Source organism: Salvelinus fontinalis, chromosome 4 (assembly GCF_029448725.1).
Source record: "Salvelinus fontinalis isolate EN_2023a chromosome 4, ASM2944872v1, whole genome shotgun sequence".
NCBI classification, from domain to species: Eukaryota; Metazoa; Chordata; class Actinopteri; order Salmoniformes; family Salmonidae; genus Salvelinus; species Salvelinus fontinalis.
In genome coordinates this window covers 11,971,477-11,990,682 of record NC_074668.1, presented here as the reverse complement: position 1 = coordinate 11,990,682, position 19,206 = coordinate 11,971,477, and the positions used below count along the sequence as shown (strand labels likewise).

At 44.4% G+C, this 19,206-nt stretch overlaps 1 protein-coding gene across 5 annotated transcripts in view; it reads left to right on the top strand.

Annotated features, from left to right (window-relative positions):
* The window catches only part of frmd3 (FERM domain containing 3), a 120,152-nt gene that overhangs the window by 51,776 nt on the left and 49,170 nt on the right, over window positions 1-19,206 (top strand). For all 5 annotated transcript variants that reach the window (XM_055918788.1, XM_055918787.1, XM_055918791.1 and 2 more), the window contains exons 4-7: window positions 8,139-8,217; window positions 12,039-12,136; window positions 15,146-15,269; window positions 18,248-18,335. In XM_055918788.1, the coding sequence (XP_055774763.1) occupies window positions 8,139-8,217; window positions 12,039-12,136; window positions 15,146-15,269; window positions 18,248-18,335 (389 nt within the window). The remainder of the gene's footprint in view (window positions 1-8,138; window positions 8,218-12,038; window positions 12,137-15,145; window positions 15,270-18,247; window positions 18,336-19,206) is intronic.

Sequence of the window (19,206 nt, the reverse complement as noted above, 5' to 3'; positions counted from 1 at the left end):
CAAATGGCACCCTATTTCCACATATAGTGGACGCATAGGGCTCTGGTCAAAAGTAGTGTACTATACAGTATAGGGAATAGTGGTACAAGTTGGGACGAAACCCTTCCATCATGTATGTCTTCTTCGCTGTCCTCTTTGGCCTAGAATTATGAGACATCACTTTATAGGACTTCAAGTTCAAAGAAAACAAATACTTGTGTCCTCCAGGGGCAATTTTCACTCTAAATGCATGATCTCAATGCTCTCTCAATTCAATTTCAATTTAAGGGCTTTATTGGCATGGGGAACATGTTTACATTGCCAAAGCAAGTGAAGTAGATAATAAACAAAAGTGAAACTAACAATAGAAAATGAACAGTAAACATTACAATCACAAAAGTTCCAAAAGGATAATGACATTTCAAATGTCATATTATGTCTATATACAGTGTTGTAATCATGTGCAAATAGTTAAAGTACAAAATGAAAAATAAATAAACATAAATATAGGTTGTATTTACAATGGTGTTTGTTCTTCACTGGTTCCATTTTCTTGTGGCAACAGCTCACAAATATTGCTGCTGTGATGCACACTGTGGTATTTCACCCAGTAGATATGGGAGTTTATTAAGATTGGGTTTGTTTTCATATTCTTTGTGGGTCTGTGTAATCTGAGGTAAATATGTGTCTCTAATATGGTCATACATTTGGCAGGAGGTCAAAAAGTGCAGCTCAGTTTCCACCTCATTTTGTGGGCAGTGTGCACATAGCCTGTCTTCTCTTGAGAGCCAGGTCTGCCTTCTGCAGCCTTTCTCAATACAAAGGCTATGCTCACTGAGTCTGTACATAGTCAAAGATTTCCTTAAATTTGGGTCAGTCACAGTGGTCAGGTATTCCAACTCTCCTTCCGTGGCCTCCAACTGCTCTTAAATGCAAGTAAAACTAAGTGCATGCTCTTCAACCGATCGCTGCCCGCACCTTCCCGCCCGTCCAGCATCACTACTCTGGACGGTTCTGACTTAGAATATGTGGACAACTACAAATTCCTAGGTGTCTGGTTAGACTGTAAACTCTCCTTCCAGACTCACATTAAACATCTCCAATCCAAAATTAAATCTAGAGTCGGCTTCCTATTTCGCAAAACAAAGCATCCTTCACTCATGCTGCCAAAAATACCCTCGTAAAACTGACCATCCTACCGATCCTCGACTTCGGCGATGTCATTTACAAAATAGCCTCCAACACTCTACTCAGCAAATTGGATGCAGTCTATCACAGTGCCATCCGTTTTGTCACCAAAGCCCCATATACTACCCACCACTGTGACCTGTATGATCTCGTTGGCTGGCCCTCGCGTCATACTCGTCGCCAAACCCACTGGCTCCAGGTCATCTACAAGTCTCTGCTAGGTAAAGCCCCGCCTTATCTCAGCTCACTGGTCACCATAGCAGCACCCACCCGGAACACGCACTCCAGCAGGTATATCTCACTGGTCACCCCCAAAGCCAATTCTTCCTTTGGCCGCCTCTCCTTCCAGTTCTCTGCTGCCAATGACTGGAACGAACTGCAAAAATCACTAAAGCTGGAGACTCTTACCTCCCTCACTAGCTTTAAGCACCAGCTGTCAGAGCAGCTCACAGATCACTGCACCTGTACATAGCTTATCTGTAAATAGCCCATCCAATCTACCTCATCCCCATACTGTATTTATTTATTTATCTTGCACCCCAGTATCTCAACTTGCACATTCATCTTCTGCACATCCTACCATTCCAGTGTTTAATTGCTATATTGTAATTACTTTGCCACTATGGCCTATTTATTGCCTTACCTCTCTTATCCTACCTCATTTGCACATGCTGTATATAGATTGTTCTACTGTATTATTGATTGTCAGTTTGTTTATTCCATGTGTAACTCTGTGTTGTTGTATGTGTCAAACTACTTTTTTTAAATCTTGGCCAGGTTGCAGTTGCAAATGAGAACTTGTTCTCAACTAGCCTACCTGGTTAAATAAAGGTGAAATACATCAAAATAAATACAATTCCGCCACTCTGTACTCTCTGTTTGGGCCAAATAGCATTCTAGTTTGGTCTGTTTTTTTGTTCGATTCTTTCCGATGTGCCAAGTAATTATCTTTTTGTTTTCTCATGATTTGGTTGGTTCTAATTCTGTTGCTGTCCTGGGGCTCTGTTTGTGTTTGTGAAAAGAGCCCCAGGACCAGCTTGCTTAGGTGGCTCTTCTCCAGGTTAATTTCTCTGCAGATGATGGCTTTGTTATGGATGGTTTGGGAATAGCTTCCTTTTAGGTGGTTGTAGAATTTAACGTCTCTTTTCTGAATTTTGATCATTAGCAGGTATCGGCCTAATTCTGCTCTGCATGCATGATTTGGTGTCTTACATTGTACACAGAGGATATTTTTGCAGAATTCTGCATGCAGAGTCTCAATTTGGTGTTTGTTCCATTTTGTGAATTCTTGGTTGGTGAGCGGACCCCAGACCTCACAACCAGAAAAGGCAATGGATTCTATAACTGATTCAAGTATTTTTTGCCAGATCCTAATTTGTATGTCGAATTTGATGTTCCTTTTGATGGCATAGCTGGCCCTTCTTGCCTTGTCTCTCAGATCGTTCACATGTTTGCGGAAGTTACCTGTGGCGCTGATGTTTAGGCCGAGGTATGTATAGTTTTTTGTGTGCTCTAGGTCAATGATGTCTAGATGGAATTTGTATTCGTGGTCCTGGCAACTGGACCTTTAATGGAACACCGTTATTTTTGTCTTACTGAGATTTAACTATCAGGGCCCAGGTCTGACAGAATCTGTGCAGAAGATCTAGGTGCTGCTGTAGGCCCTCATTGGTTGAGTACTGAAGCACCAGATCATCAGCAAACAGTAGACATTTTACTTCAGATTCTAATAGGGTGAGGCCGGGTTCTGTAGACTGTTGGGGCTTAAGCTGCATCCCTCTCTCACCCCCCGGCCCTGTGAAAATAAATGTTTGTGTTTTTTGCCTATTTTAAACACACACTTGTCGTTTGTGTACATGGATTTGATAATGTCATATGTTTTTCCCCCAACATCACTTTCCATCAATTTGTATAGCAGGCCCTCATGCCAAATTGAGTAGAATAAAACAAAGCATGAGAAAAACTTTGCCTTTGTTTTGGTTTATTTGTTTGTCAACTGGGTGTGCAGGGTGAATACCTGGTGTGTCGTAAGATAATTTGGTAAAAAGCCCATTTTACATTTGCTCAGTACATTGTTTTTGCTGAGGAAATGTATGAGTCTGCTGTTAATGATAATGCAGAGGATTTCCCCAAGGTTGCTGTTGACGCATATCCAACGGTAGTTATTGGGGTCAAATTTGTCTCCAGTTCTTGGTTCCAAATATTGGTGAATATGCCAGAGCTAAGGATGATGTTAAAGAGTTTAAGTATAGCCAATTGGAATTTGTGGTCTGTATATTTGATCATTTAGGATACCATCAACCCCACAGGCCTTTTTGGGTTGGAGGGTTTGTATTTTGTCCTGTAGTTCATTCAATGTAATTGGAGAATCCAGTGGGTTCTGGTAGTCTTTAATAGTTGATTCTAAGATTTGTATTTGATCATGTATATGTTTTTGCTGTTTGTTCTTTGTTATGACTGTTTAGTTGTTGTTTAGTGTGTTCCAATTTTCCCAGAAGTGGTTAGATTCTATGGATTCTTCAATTACACTGAGCTGACTTCTGACGTGCTGTTCCTTCTTTTTCCGTAGTGTATTTCTGTATTGTTTTAGTGTTTCACCATAGTGTTTTTGGTTGGATAGGTTACTCAATTTCTTTCTTAGGTTTTTGCATTCTTCATCAAACCATTTGTCATTGTTGTTCATTTTCTTAGGTTGTCTGCTTCACATTTTTAGATTTGATAGGGAAGCTGAGAGGTCAAATATACGGTTTAGGTTTTCTACTGCTATGTTTACACCTTTACTATTACAGTGAAACATTTTGTCCAGGAAATTGTCTAGAAGCAATTGAATTTGTTGTTGCCTAATTGTTTTTGGTAGATTTCCTGACTACTTTCCTTCCATCTATAGCATTTCTTAATATTATTCAGTTCCTTTGGCTTTGATGCCTCATGATTGAGTATTGCTCTGTTCAAGTAGACTGTGATTTTGCTGTGATCTGATAGGTGTGTCAGTGGACTGACTGTGAACGCTCTAAGAGACTCTGGGTTGAGGTCAGTGATAAAGTAGTCTACAGTACTACTGCCAAGAGATGAACTATAGGTGTACCTACTGTACGAGTCCCCTTGAAGCCTACCATTGACTATGGACATACCCAGCGTCCGACAGAGCTGCAGGAGTTGTGAGTGTGAACCATTTCTGTTTGTTATGTTGTCGTAGTTGTGTCATGGGGGCGTATGGTGGAGGGAATTTTGTCACCTCCAGGTAGGTGTTTGGCCCCCTGTGTGCTGAGGGGGTCAGGTTCTCGTCCAATTCTGGCATTTAGGTCGCTACAGACTAGTACATGTCCCTGCGCCTGGAAATTGTTGATCTCCCCTCTAGGATGGCAAACCAGTCATCGTTAAAGTATGGGGATTCTATTGGGGGGATGTAGGTAGCACACATGAGGACATTTATCTCTGTTGAGATAATTTCCTTATTAATTTCTAGCCAGATGTAAAATGTTCCTGTTTTGATTAATTTAATAGAGTGGGTTAGGCCTGCTCTATACCAAATGTAGGATGAAAATGTCTGTATTTCCAATTTCTTTGATGAAGTCTGGGTTCCTGCTCTTTAGTCCAAAGCCAGATGACCTCAGACCTTGTATATTCCAGGGTGAGCTTTGTATTCCATAGTGTCTAGTGTTGTTTTTGTGTGGTTTAGGCCCGGACCATCACAGTAGGTGTGAGCAGAGCAAGTTGAGCATCTGTTACACACCTCTTAGGTGGCAGGATGGGGCTTAGGCGGGTGTAATAGTGGGGGTTGGGCCTGTCGCTCTGCTCACGGCCTGGGCATATGTCCTGCTGTCATGTTGAGGTCCTTGCCGCAGGGGCCGGGGGCATGGGGTGGGCAGAAGGGGCATAGGTCTGATATGGGGGAGGCCTATATAGGGTGTGGCCAGGTTTTACTTGTGGTGGTCTTGGCTGGTTGGGGTGTGGCTGGTGATGTTGTAGTCTGGGTGTAGGTCCTCTTGGCATGGGTTCTCTCGGTGCAGGTCCTTCAGGAGGGGGTTTTGCAGGTCTGGGAGGGTGTCTGCTGGTCTGGGCGGGGTGTCTGTTGCTCTGTTGCTCCTGTGTGAGGTGCTGGGGCTACGGTTGAGGGTGACGTCCTTCAGGGTCTTGGTAAAAGTTGGGATTTCTGCCTTGATGGAAAGGCTGTTCAAGTCCAGGGTGGAGTGGTGGGCCAGGTTGACATTAGGCTTTGAGGCACAGTCTCGCAAAATGCTTGCATTCACCTGCTGTATGGTGGCAAGGTGAAAGTATTTTCGTGGCAGCAGGGTGGAGATAACCACTTGTGCGTTGGGGGAAGTGGAAGAAGCTTTTTCAATCACTCCCTTTCCTGCTGGGCCCTCAGGTCATTTGTGTCATGATTCATTCATGATGATGAAGCTGGGGGACCCTAGTTTGTCCTCTGACAACAACTACAGGGCATGCCTAGTGTTTGGGCACCAGAGTTTAGCCACTTTGTGTTTGGGAAAAAGTTTTCCTCTTGAATGTATTTTCCATTTGAGTCCATGAGGAGCACAATCTCTGGCTTTTGTGTGTCCTCAGTGGATGTGTGTCCTTAGTGGATGTGTGTCCTCAGTGGATGTGGGGGGGTTGTCAAGAGAGCTATCAGGGGAGATGATAGGGGCTGTTAGGAGGGGGTGGGGTCTGTTAGGAGGGGGTGGGGTCTGTTGGGAGGGGATGGGGTCTGTTAGGAGGAGGTGGGGTCGGTTGGCTTGGTGGGTCCTGTGTTGTCTGTCCCATTGTGGTGTTGTGGTCCGGGTCTAAGGTGGGCTGTTCTGCTGGCTTTTCTGGGGGTGTCCTGCTCTCTCTCACACCTCAGCTTTGTCACCTCCTCATTCAGTGCCTGTGTGTGCCTCTTTAAGTTCTCTCACCTCAGTACGTAGAGCAGCCAGCTCTCTCAGACAGCCGTCCATCTCCACCTTCTGCCCTCCGGGTCTTGTTGTGGGGTTTTGTTGTGCTGGTCTGTTTTGTGAGTTTGTTCTGTCTGGATTGTGTGGACTATCTCTCTGAGCTCCACCATGTCTCTCTCCAGCTCTGTGAATTTATCCCTCTCAATGATGGAGGAGCAGTGCAGTTGTGAGACCTGGGTGTGTTCAGTGCTGGGGGGGGGGGGGGGGGGGGGTGACTGTCCACGTCTGCAGGACAGTTTGAAGAGGTGTGATCAGACTCACTCAGGATGGGGAGTCATCACAGAGAGAGAGCTTTTCCTGCTGTGTTCTCTATTTGATCCTGTAAGTCCTGCTGTAACTGCATGAGGATGCCCTGCACCATTACTGTCCCAGACTTGTACACGTTGACAGAGGTTGTTTCAATTTCCTCAATGTCTAGTATTCTGAGTTTCCACCCAGGGACAATACCCTCTCTCTTGACATAAGGGTAGTGTGCTCTTATAGCACTGTGCCATGCCAGGGGATGGTCTGTGTGGAACATTAAGTTGCTTACATTCTCCTCTTTGTAGCGTCAGCAAATAGTGTCTCTGTATTGTCCTTTTTTTATTTTTTTATTTTATTTTACCGTTATTTTACCAGGTAAGTTGACTGAGAACACGTTCTCATTTGCAGCAACGACCTGGGGAATAGTTACAGGGGAGAGGAGGGGGATGAATGAGCCAATTGTAAACTGGGGATTATTAGGTGACCATGATGGTTTGAGGGCCAGATTGGGAATTTAGCCAGGACACCGGGGTTAACACCCCTACTCTTACGATAAGTGCAATGGGATCTTTAATGACCTCAGAGAGTCAGGACACCCGTTTAACGTCCCATCCGAAAGACGGCACCCTATACAGGACAGTGTCCCCAATCACTGCCCTGGGGCATTGGGATATTTTTTAGACCAGAGGAAAGAGTGCCTCCTACTGGCCCTCCAACACCACTTCCAGCAGCATCTGGTCTCCCATCCAGGGACTGACCAGGACCAACCCTGCTTAGCTTCAGAAGCAAGCCAGCAGTGGTATGCAGGGTGGTATGCTGCTGGCCAAGGAGCTTTTTTAAAAATATTATTCGGTTCAGTGTTATTTTTAATATCCATGGGGTACTGTATTGTAATGACCTCTGCCCAGGGATAAGCCATGGGGGCTTCAAAGGCCTCTGCATTTGGGTGGGGGGAGCTGTGAAAATCTCTTGCCATTGTTAAGCTCAAGAATTTTCACACCTCTCACTTCACACTTCAGTGCTAATTGAAGTTGCAGCCAGGTCAGCTCTGTCCTAGCAGCTTGGTAGCTTAGTAGCCTTATTTATTAAGCTTTATATAACACAATTATCTAGAGATTATTGTCTTTTACTTTTTGCCTTCAGAAGTAGATTCAGACTGAACATTACTCAATCAGTTTTGTGTTGGATGGTATTTCCAGGTTCCTCTGTGTTTCTTCTGCAGGTTTTGGTTTGTTAGATGTTTTTTCATGATAGTCCTTGGTAGTAATAATCCATTCAGGTAATTTTGTCCAAAATCAAGGTTTTAGGTCTGGAATTTTGATTTGGATTGAAGGTTTTGATGTTGAGGTTAGTATCCTGTATAAGAGCCTCGCGAAAAAAAATTGAAGTTTATCTACATTTATCCAACTTGTATCTGTTTGCAGAAGAACTCAGGAGCCCATGAGAAAATATAGTTAGAAAAGCACACGGGTTCATCTTTTACTCATTAGTGTGTCAGCGCGTGTGTGTGTGTGTGTGTGTGAGTGTGCATGCGTGCGTGCGTGTGTGTGTGAGTGCCCATGAAAGAGTCCTGCTCATCGCTAGCAGTTAAATACCTCCTCTGTGAGTGTGAATAATTACAGTCATGATCATTAACAAATGAAAGATCAAAAATAGTCTCACTCTATCTTCTCTCTCTCTTGTTCTCTCTCTCTCTTTCTCTCTCTATTTTCTCTCTGTCCCTCTTGTCTCTCCTCTCTTCTTCCCTCTTTCATCTCTTTTCTCAAGCTCCTTTTTTGTGTTTGTTTTTAACAGCTCAGCAGCCCTACACAATGTGCTTCCGGGTCAAATTCTACCCTCACGAGCCAATGAAGATCAAAGAGGAGCTCACCAGGTAGTGACCTTGATGCTGATTGGCTAGAGAACACTTTTCATTCATTCCCTACAGTATGACTGGTTCCTAACATTATCCAAAGCTGTCTAAGCGAGCAGACAGGAGGGTATTTGATGATGGCCATTTCTGGTTCTATTTCATGGACAATTTGGCAGGCGATGCTGGGATAACTGCTGCTCTCTCCCAGCTCTGCCGGAAATGTACATGCTAAAAACGTATTGGAAATACAAATATTATACACTAACACATTTTATTGTAATACAATTTGAATTGTAACATGTTAAAAATGCTTTCTACCCGTCTTTGCTTTCAACAAACACCTGAAAAGCTGTTTTCGCTCGAGACATGACCCTCAGCAGTTGTGTATTGCAGACAGCACAGAGAAGTGTTAGGAACTGCTCAGTGTTTTTGTGATCTGTTGAGATTGTCCAAAGGTGTGTGTGTGTGAGTGTGTGTGAGAGAGAGAGAGAGAGAGAGAGAGAGAGAGAGAGAGAGAGAGAGAGAGAGAGAGAGAGAGAGAGAGAGAGAGAGAGAGACTGTAATACATCATTATGAACCCGTTCTCCCAGCATGCTGCATGCTCTCCATCTGAGATGTGAAGCATCTCTCTATCCCTCCCTTCAGATGCTCCTTCTTAGTGTTTTTTATCTCTGGCTGTTGTGTAAAGTGCTATTTGACATGGAAGTAAGAGCACCATTAGCTCCAGAGGTAAAGTGCCGTGGAACAAGAGTTTGAGAGTCTAGGGTTTGGGGGGGTGGAGCGGGGACCTCTAGGGGCAGAAGTAGGGCTCTCCAACCCCAAACAGCAGCATTAGAGCTTGGCCATTAGTGACGCATGGCGCTGGTCACTGGAGCATACACAGAGGCCTCTGAGTCTAAACTCTCTCGGTGTCTAACATGATGTAGTACTCATCACAGGGTGCTATGGAGGTCTACATCACCCTAGAATTCACCATTCAATGGTCTGCATGGTCTCAGAGCCGCTTGGAAATGTGTTTGACTGAGTATCAGTGCAGTAAATACATTCCAGGCTATTACATATGAAGTACAGTAATGTAATACAGTAATGAAATACAGTAATGTAATACAGACTCAAAAAAAATGCAGTACTGCACATGCACATTCATAGAAGATTCTATATTGGATTGTATTCGTTCTACTAGTCTGTGTAGGGTTTCTGGTTGCAACAGTGGCTATGTTGTTGTTCTGGATCAATGTGCTGTCCCCATAGTAATCTGAGTGCATGGTTGACTTCACACATTCAACCACATGACAAGTCCTAGAAAGAGAGCCAGAGGACAATAGTTAGAGATAGTTACATCACAGAGAAAAGAGTAACAGTCTTTGAGAAGAGGAGATATGGAGTGTGTTACAGACATACTACATTTGAATGGATGTTATGTTAAAGAGAATGGCCACACAGATTTTAAAGTTTGTTTTAGAGAGAGCCAAGGAATATAGTTATAGTCTATTATTGGAAAGGGGAATATTTCCTTGTGAATATGGGTAGATGTTATTAATCTGTCGGTAGCTCTAGTTATACCAGACAGCCTTTATAAATAAACCCATTCAGACGCAGTCGGCTTTTTAGTTCCATTGAATTTTTCATGTTTTTCTTTTAATCGGCCTTGCTCGGGTTTAGTCCCTGCATCTGTGGGTGAGTGTGTGTCGTCTGAGTGTGTGTATTAGTACAAGTTGAGTCAGTGTCCTTTGTGTGCGTGCATGCGTGTTTGTTTCTGACGTGATTATGTAGGTTGTCAGTTGCCTCTGGAAGTTTTCTGGACAATGCCACTCTCCATGGTTTCTATGGTACAGATGTCTATGGTTTTTCATCTTCTCTCCAGTAACAGGGGACACATTTGCACAAGTAATAACTATTGAAGCCGTGTCCATAGTAACTGTGGTAGAGGTCGCCATGGTAACCGATCTCTTGTAGGGGTGATTCCCATAGCAACTGATCTCAGAGTGGTATAATTAATGGCAATGGCACAATGGTTTTAAGAATGCTTTTAGTGGATGTGGATACTGTCTTTATTGGTCATGACATGGTTCTACCACCATACTATGTTGTTTATAAATTATACTTGTGTTGAAGACCATTCATGTAAAGTGTGACAATTATGATGATGGACTTTGATCATTAGTTTGACAGTACATTCGGAAAGTATTCAGGCCCCTTGACTTTTTCCACATTTTGTTACGTTACAGCCTTATTCTAAAATGGATTACATCGTTTTTTCCCTCATCAATCTACACACAATACCCCATAATGACAAAGAAAAAATGTTTTTTAGAAATTTTAGCAAATGTATTAAAATAAAAAAACTGAAATATCACATTTACGTAAGTATTCAGACCTTTTACTCAGTACTTTGTTGAAGCACCTTTGGCAGCGATTACAGCCAGGAGTCTTCTTGGGTATGACGCTACAAGCTTGGTACACCTGTATTTAGGGAGTTTCTCCCATTCTTCTCTGCAGATCCTCTCAAGCTCTGTCAGGTTGGATGGGGAGCTTTGCTGCACAGCTATTTTCAGGTCTCTCCAGAGATGTTCGATCGGGTTCATGTCCGGTCTCTGGCTGGGCAACTCAAGGACATTCATAGATTTGTCACGAAGCCACTCCTGCGTTGTCTTGGCTGTGTGCTTAGCGACATTGTCCTGTTGGAAGGTGAACCTTCGTTCCAGTCTGAGGTTCTGAGCACTCTTGAGCAGGTTTTCATCTAGGATCTCTCTGTACTTTGCTCCGTTCATCTTTCCCTCAATCATGACTTGTCTCCCAGTCCCTGCTGCTGAAAAACATCCCCACAGCATGATACTACCAATTTTCCTCCGGATGTGACACTTGGCATTCAGGCCAAAGAGTTCAATCTTGGTTTCAACAGACCAGATAATTTTGTTTATCAGAGTTGATCAGTTTTAATCAAAAATAACAAACGGGTGTTTTCCAGCATACAGTGTTCAGCTGTGCGCTCCTGGTCTGAGTCCTTTAGGTGCTTTTGGAAAACTCCAAGTGGGCTGTCATGTGCCTTTTACTGAGGAGTGGCTTCCGTTTGGCCACTCTACCATAAAGGCCTGATTGTTGGAGTGCTGCAGAGATGGTTGTCCTTATGGAACGTTCTCCCATCTCCACAGAGGAACTCAGAAGCCCTTCTCCCCCGATTGCTCAGTTTGCCTGGGCGGCCAGATACAGGAAGAGTCTTGGTGGTTCCAAACTTCTTCCATTTAGGAATGATGGATGCCACTGTGTTCTTGGGGTTACGCTGGGTTACCTTCAATGCTGCAGACATTTTTTGGTACCCTTCCTCAGATCTGTGCCTCGACACAATCCTGTCTCATGGCTTGGTTTTTGCTCTGACATGTACTGTTAACTGTGGGACCTTATATAAACAGGTATGTGCCTTTCCAAATCATGTCCATTCAATTGAATTTACCACAGGTGGACTCCACTCAAGTTGTAGAAACATCTCAAGGATGTTCAATGGAAGCAGGATGCACCTGAGCTCAATTTTTTGTCTCATAGCAAAGGGTCTGAATACTTATATAAATACTTTTTTATTTTATATATTTTCTTTTATAAATGTGCAAAAAAAATCATTATGGTGTATATATTGTGTGTAGATTGATAAGGGGGAAAAAGGTACTTTAATCAATTTTAGAATAAGGCTGTAACGTAACAAAATATGGAAAAGGTTAAGGGGTCTGAATACTTTCCGAATGCACTGTGGGCATTCAGAATAGCAGGCTACAGTGTATCTTGAGTAACCATGTGTCTATAAGCAGGCCCAGTGTCTGTGGTTGACCCCTGTATGCGTCTCTGTGCAGGTATCTACTCTATCTGCAGCTGAAGAGGGACGTCTACCACGGTCGTCTCTTGTGCCCCTTCGCTGACGCAGCCTACCTGGGGGCCTGTATCGTACAGGGTGAGCCCCGCTCTGACATCATCACTCTCATTTACATGCACAGGAATTAACAATAGATTCGCTGTGATACCTGACTCATTAGTACGAGTACCTTCTCAAACGATATGAACCCTGGCCCTACTCTCCAAGCTGAGATCTCTCATCCCTACGCAAACGCTTCCGGCAGCAGAGTAATACAACTTGAGAGAAGAAATGCAACCAGAGTAATACAACCTGACAGCAGCCCAGAGTAATACAACTTGACAGCAGCCCAGAGTAATACAACCTGACAGCAGCCCAGAGTAATACAACCTGACAGCAGCCCAGAGTAATACAACTTGACAGCAGCCCAGAGTAATACAACTTGACAGCAGCCCAGAGTAATACAACCTGACAGCAGCCCAGAGTAATACAACCTGACAGCAGCCCAGAGTAATACAACCTGACAGCAGCCCAGAGTAATACAACCTGACAGCAGCCCAGAGTAATACAACCTGACAGCAGCCCAGAGTAATACAACTTGACAGCAACCCAGAGTAATACAACCTGACAGCAGCCCAGAGTAATACAACCTGACAGCAGCCCAGAGTAATACAACCTGACAGCAGCCCAGAGTAATACAACCTGACAGCAGCCCAGAGTATTACAACCTGACAGCAGCCCAGAGTAATACAACCTGACAGCAGCCCAGAGTAATACAACCTGACAGCAGCCCAGAGTAATACAACTTGACAGCAGCCCAGAGTAATACAACCTGACAGCAGCCCAGAGTAATACAACCTGACAGCAGCCCAGAGTAATACAACCTGACAGCAGCCCAGAGTAATACAACCTGACAGCAGCCCAGAGTAATACAACCTGACAGCAGCCCAGAGTAATACAACCTGACAGCAGCCCAGAGTAATACAACCTGACAGCAGCCCAGAGTAATACAACCTGACAGCAGCCCAGAGTAATACAACCTGACAGCAACCCAGAGTAATACAACCTGACAGCAGCCCAGAGTAATACAACCTGACAGCAGCCCAGAGTAATACAACCTGACAGCAGCCCAGAGTAATACAACTTGACAGCAGCCCAGAGTAATACAACCTGACAGCAGCCCAGAGTAATACAACTTGACAGCAGCCCAGAGTAATACAACCTGACAGCAGCCCAGAGTAATACAACCTGACAGCAGCCCAGAGTAATACAACCTGACAGCAGCCCAGAGTAATACAACCTGACAGCAGCCCAGAGTAATACAACCTGACAGCAGCCCAGAGTAATACAACCTGACAGCAGCCCAGAGTAATACAACCTGACAGCAGCCCAGAGTAATACAACCTGACAGCAGCCCAGAGTAATACAACCTGACAGCAGCCCAGAGTAATACAACCTGACAGCAGCCCAGAGTAATACAACCTGACAGCAGCCCAGAGTAATACAACCTGACAGCAGCCCAGAGTAATACAACCTGACAGCAGCCCAGAGTAATAGACCTCAACACTTAAGCTGACACACATCCAACCATCCCTGAACAACTCCACGGTGCCAATTAACAGCACAGTGAGAGGCGCAGGCTGGTAGTGTTTGATGTGGGCTCCAAAAGGATTGAACTATGTCATTTCACTAACTAATCCCCATGTCTGTTACAACATACAGTATATCTTAGCCCCTACTCTTCTGACTGGCTGGGCTCCCTAGAGAGGAGAATATGATGAAGTGAGCTGAGGTAACTATGGATACGTCCCAAATGGCACCCCGTTCCCTATTTAGTGCACTACTTTTCACCAGGGCACCAGGGTCAAAAGTAGTGCACTATGTAGGGAATAGGGTGCCATTTGGGACACACATAACTGATGTAGTTAAAGCATAGGGCCTCCTGCTGGTCATTATCAGTACTGCTGTTTAATGAGAACGAGTCCCCATGCATACTTTGTTAGGCTGTTATTAAAGTGATGTGTGTTAGCTGCAGGATAAGCCTGTAATAAAGCTACAGGTACATTGCACTGCTAACCGTTTTATAACACTCTGCTAACTGTTTCATAACCCTCTGCTAACTGTTTCATAACCCTCTGCTAACCATTTCATAACCCTCTGCTAACTGTTTCATAACCCTCTGCTAACTGTTTCATAACCCTCTGCTAACCATTTCATAACCCTCTGCTAACTGTTTCATAACCCTCTGCTAACTATGTCATAACCCTCTGCTAACTGTTTCATAACCCTCTGCTAACTGTTTCATAACCCTCTGCTAACTGTTTCATAACCCTCTGCTAACTGTTTCATAACCCTCTGCTAACTGTTTCATAACCCTCTGCTAACTGTTTCATAACCCTCTGCTAACTGTTTCATAACCCTCTGCTAACTGTTTCATAACACTCTGCTAACTGTTTCATAACCCTCTGCTAACTGTTTCATAACCCTCTGCTAACCATTTCATAACCCTCTGCTAACTGTTTCATAACCCTCTGCTAACTGTTTCATAACCCTCTGCTAACTGTTTCATAACCCTCTGCTAACTGTTTCATAACCCTCTGCTAACATTTTATAAGTTTCATAACCCTCTGCTAACCGTTTCATAACCCTCTGCTAACATTTTATAAGTTTCATAACCCTCTGCTAACCGTTTCATAACCCTCTGCTAACTGTTTCATAACCCTCTGCTAACATTTCATAAGTTTCATAACCCTCTGCTAACCATTTGATAACCCTCTGAGAACCGTTTCATAACCCTCTGAGAACCGTTTCATAACCCTCTGCTAACCATTTCATAACCCTCTGCTAACCATTTCATAACCCTCTGCTAACCATTTCATAACCCTCTGCTAACCGTTTCATAACCTTCTGCTAACCATTTCATAACCCTCTGCTAACCATTTCATAACCCTCTGCTAACCGTTTCATAACCTTCTGCTAACCGTTTCATAACCTTCTGCTAATGTTTCATAACCCTCTGCTAACGTTTCATAACCCTCTGCTAACCATTTCATAACCACTGCTAACCGTTTTGTAACCCTCTGCTAACCATGTCATAACCCTTCCCAGCTGAACTAGGGGACTATGACCAAGACGAACACCCGCCAGACTACATCCAAGACTTCAAACTGTTCCCCAAGCAGTCGCTTAAACTGGAGAGGAAGATCATCGATATTCACAAGAACGAGCTAAGGTATTGTGGGATTTGTAGTCTAACAACTACAGTGTCTAACAACTCCAACACTGAGACACCTTGGCACCTGAATACAACAGCATCCACTGTAAAGTTGGCATCATGACATCAGCAGAATTTTACTCAGATTTTACTGACTTCCTCTCTTCTTCTTCTCAGCTGCTATTAAACGGAAATAGGGTCCCAGATGGTTTTACAACCTTCTGAATTTTTCGCTACACCTGCATTTTATAATTCTTTGCCAGCACATCATAAATAGTGCAAACACCACTGAAGCGAAACTGTAAAACACGTCATCGACTCCAGCAGCTGATCTAAACATATCTCTGACATGCAGACACACACGCAGACACACACGCAGACACACACACAGACACACACGCAGACACACACGCAGACACACACGCAGACACACACAGACACACACACACAGACACATACGCAGACACACACACAGACACACACACAGACACACACGCAGACACACACGCAGACACACACGCAGACACACATGCAGACACACATGCAGACACACACAGACACACACGCAGACACACACACACAGACACACACACACAGACACACACGCAGAAACACACGCAGACACACACAGACACACACACAGACACACACGCAGACACGCAGACACACACAGACACACACACAGACACACACGCAGACACACATGCAGACACACACACAGACACACACACAGACACACATGCAGACACACACACAGACACACACAGACACACACGCAGACACACATGCAGACACACGCAGACACACACGCAGACACACACACAGACACACACAGACACACACACAGACACACACAGACACACACACAGACACACACACAGACACATATAGACACACACACGACCGACACACATGCAGAAAGACATGCAGACAGACATACAGATACATACAGACACATGCAGACATACACAGACACATACACAGACACACAAACAGATACATGCAGACACACGCAGACACACACAGATGCAGACACATACAGACACACAGACACATGCAGACACACATACAGACACATGCAGCCACACATACAGACACATGGAGCCACACATACAGACACATGGAGCCACACATACAGACACATGCAGACATACACAGACACACAAACAGACACACACAGACACACAAACAGACACATACAGACACACAAACAGCCACAAACAGCCACACATACAGACACACATACAGACACATGCAGCCACACATACAGACACACAAACAGACACACATACATACACACATACAGACACACAGACATACAGACACATGCAGACACACACATCCACCCATACAGACACACACACAGACACATGCAGCCACGCATACAGACACACATACATACACACATACAGATGCAAGCAGATACACACAGACACATACAGACACACACATACACCCATACAGACACACATACAGACACACATGCAGACACACACGCAGACACATGCAAACACACACAGACACACGCAAACACACACAGACAGACACACATACAGCCACACATACAGACACACATGCAGATACATACAGACACATACAGACAAATACACATGTAGACACATGGAGACACATACAGACCAATGGAGACACATACAGACACACATACAGACACATACAAACACATACAGACACATACAAACACATACAGACACATACAAACACATACAGACACACACAGACACATACAGACACACACAGACACATACAGACCAATGGAGACACATACAGACACACATACAGACACATACAGACACACACATACACATGCAAACACATACAGACACATACAGACACATACAGACCAATGGAGACACATACAGACACACATACAGACACATACAGACACATACAAACACATACAGACACATACAAACACATACATACACATACAGACACATACAGACCAATGGAGACACATACAGACACACATACAAACACATACAGACACATACAGATGCAAGCAGAAACATACAGACACATGGAGACACATACAGACACATGCAAACACATGCAGATACATACAGACACATACAGACACATACAGACACATGCAGAAACAAACAGACACATGGAGACACATACAGACACATGCAAACACATGCAGATACATACAGATACATACATACACATACATACACATGCAGATACATACAGACACACGCACTCACACATACAGATACATACATACACATACATACACATACAGATACATAAAGCCATTGCTGATCCCATGTCCCTGTCCCAGATGATGTAATGTGGCGGGCTGGGACCAGAGGGCTGGCTGGGACCAGAGGGCTGGCTGGGACCAGAGGGCTGGCTGGGACCAGAGGGCTGGCTGGGACCAGAGGGCTGGCTGGGACAAGAGGGCTGGCTGGGACCAGAGGGCTGGCTGGGACCAGAGGGCTGGCTGGGACCAGAGGGCTGGCTGGGACCAGAGGGCTGGCTGGGACCAGAGGGCTGGCTGGGACAAGAGGGCTGGCTGGGACAAGAGGGCTGGCTGGGACCAGAGGGTTGTGTTTACAGGCGTTATAATATAAACTGAGGCTCAGGCAGGTTGATTTAGAGCCAACAGCAGAGAAGCAGCATGCGTCACCTAGGTGCTTTGCCAAGCACCACTTCAACTAATGAACGTAAGCAAAGACTCATTACTCCAAATACAAGCTGCTGAGCAACATCTCTGGTAATCTAGAGATGGGCTAACACTGAGCTAATGACAACAAGATAAATGTAAAGCTAGCATTAGAATATCCTTCTACATTATAGTTGTATTTCTCAGACATTTCTTTAGCACTGACAGACATGATTTGTGTTTATGGAGCACTCACCTCAAACACAAAGCGGTTTCTATTGGGGTGATACCTGTGCCCCATGTCTGTTACACCCATGGTGTAAAACCAGCCTGTAGGTTTGCTACTAACTGTTCTCCTATCCCACAGGGGGCAGTGTTCTGCTCTGGCCGAGCTTCATCTCCTCCAGAGGGCACACAACCTGGAGACATACGGAGTGGACCCTCACCCCTGCAAGGTACCTCACACCACTTCTCCCTCAAACGCTCACCTTTATTTTCCATGTCATTTATTCCAGTGTAGCAACTGTGACTTATAATCAATGATTGTACAGTTTTTATATTTTTTATTTTATTTAACCTTTATTTAACCAGGTAGGCTAATTGAGAACAAGTTCTCATTTACAATTGCGACCTGGCCAAGATAAAGCAAAGCAGTTCGACACATACAACAACACAGAGTTACACATGGAGTAAAACAAACATACAGTCAATAATACAGGAGAAAAAAACAAGTATATACAATGTGAGCAAATGAGGTGAGATAAGGGAGGTAAAGGCAAAAAAAAGGCCATGGTGGCGAAGTAAATACAATATAGCAAGTAAAACACTGGAATGGTTGATTTGCAGTGGAAGAATGTGCAAAGTAAAGATAGAAATAATGGGGTGCAAAGGAGCAAAATAAATAAATAAATAGAGTAGGGGGAGAGGTAGTTGTTTGGGCTAAATTATAGATAGGCTATGTACAGGTGCAGTAATCTATGAGCTGCTCTGACAGCTGGTGCTTAAAGCTAGTGAGGGAGATAAGTGTCTCCAGTTTCAGAGATTTTTGTAGTTCATTCCAATCATTGGCAGCAGAGAACTGGAAGGAGAGGCGGCCAAAGGAAGAATTGGTTTTGGGGGTGACCAGAGAGATATACCTGCTGGAGCGCGTGCTACCGGTGGCTGCTGCTATGGTGACCAGCGAGCTGAGATAAGGGGGGACTTTACCTAGCAGGGTCTTGTAGATGACCTGGAGCCCGTGGGTTTGGCGACGAGTATGAAGCGAGGGCCAGCCAACGAGAGCGTACAGCTCGCAGTGGTGGGTAGTATATGGGGCTTTGGTGACAA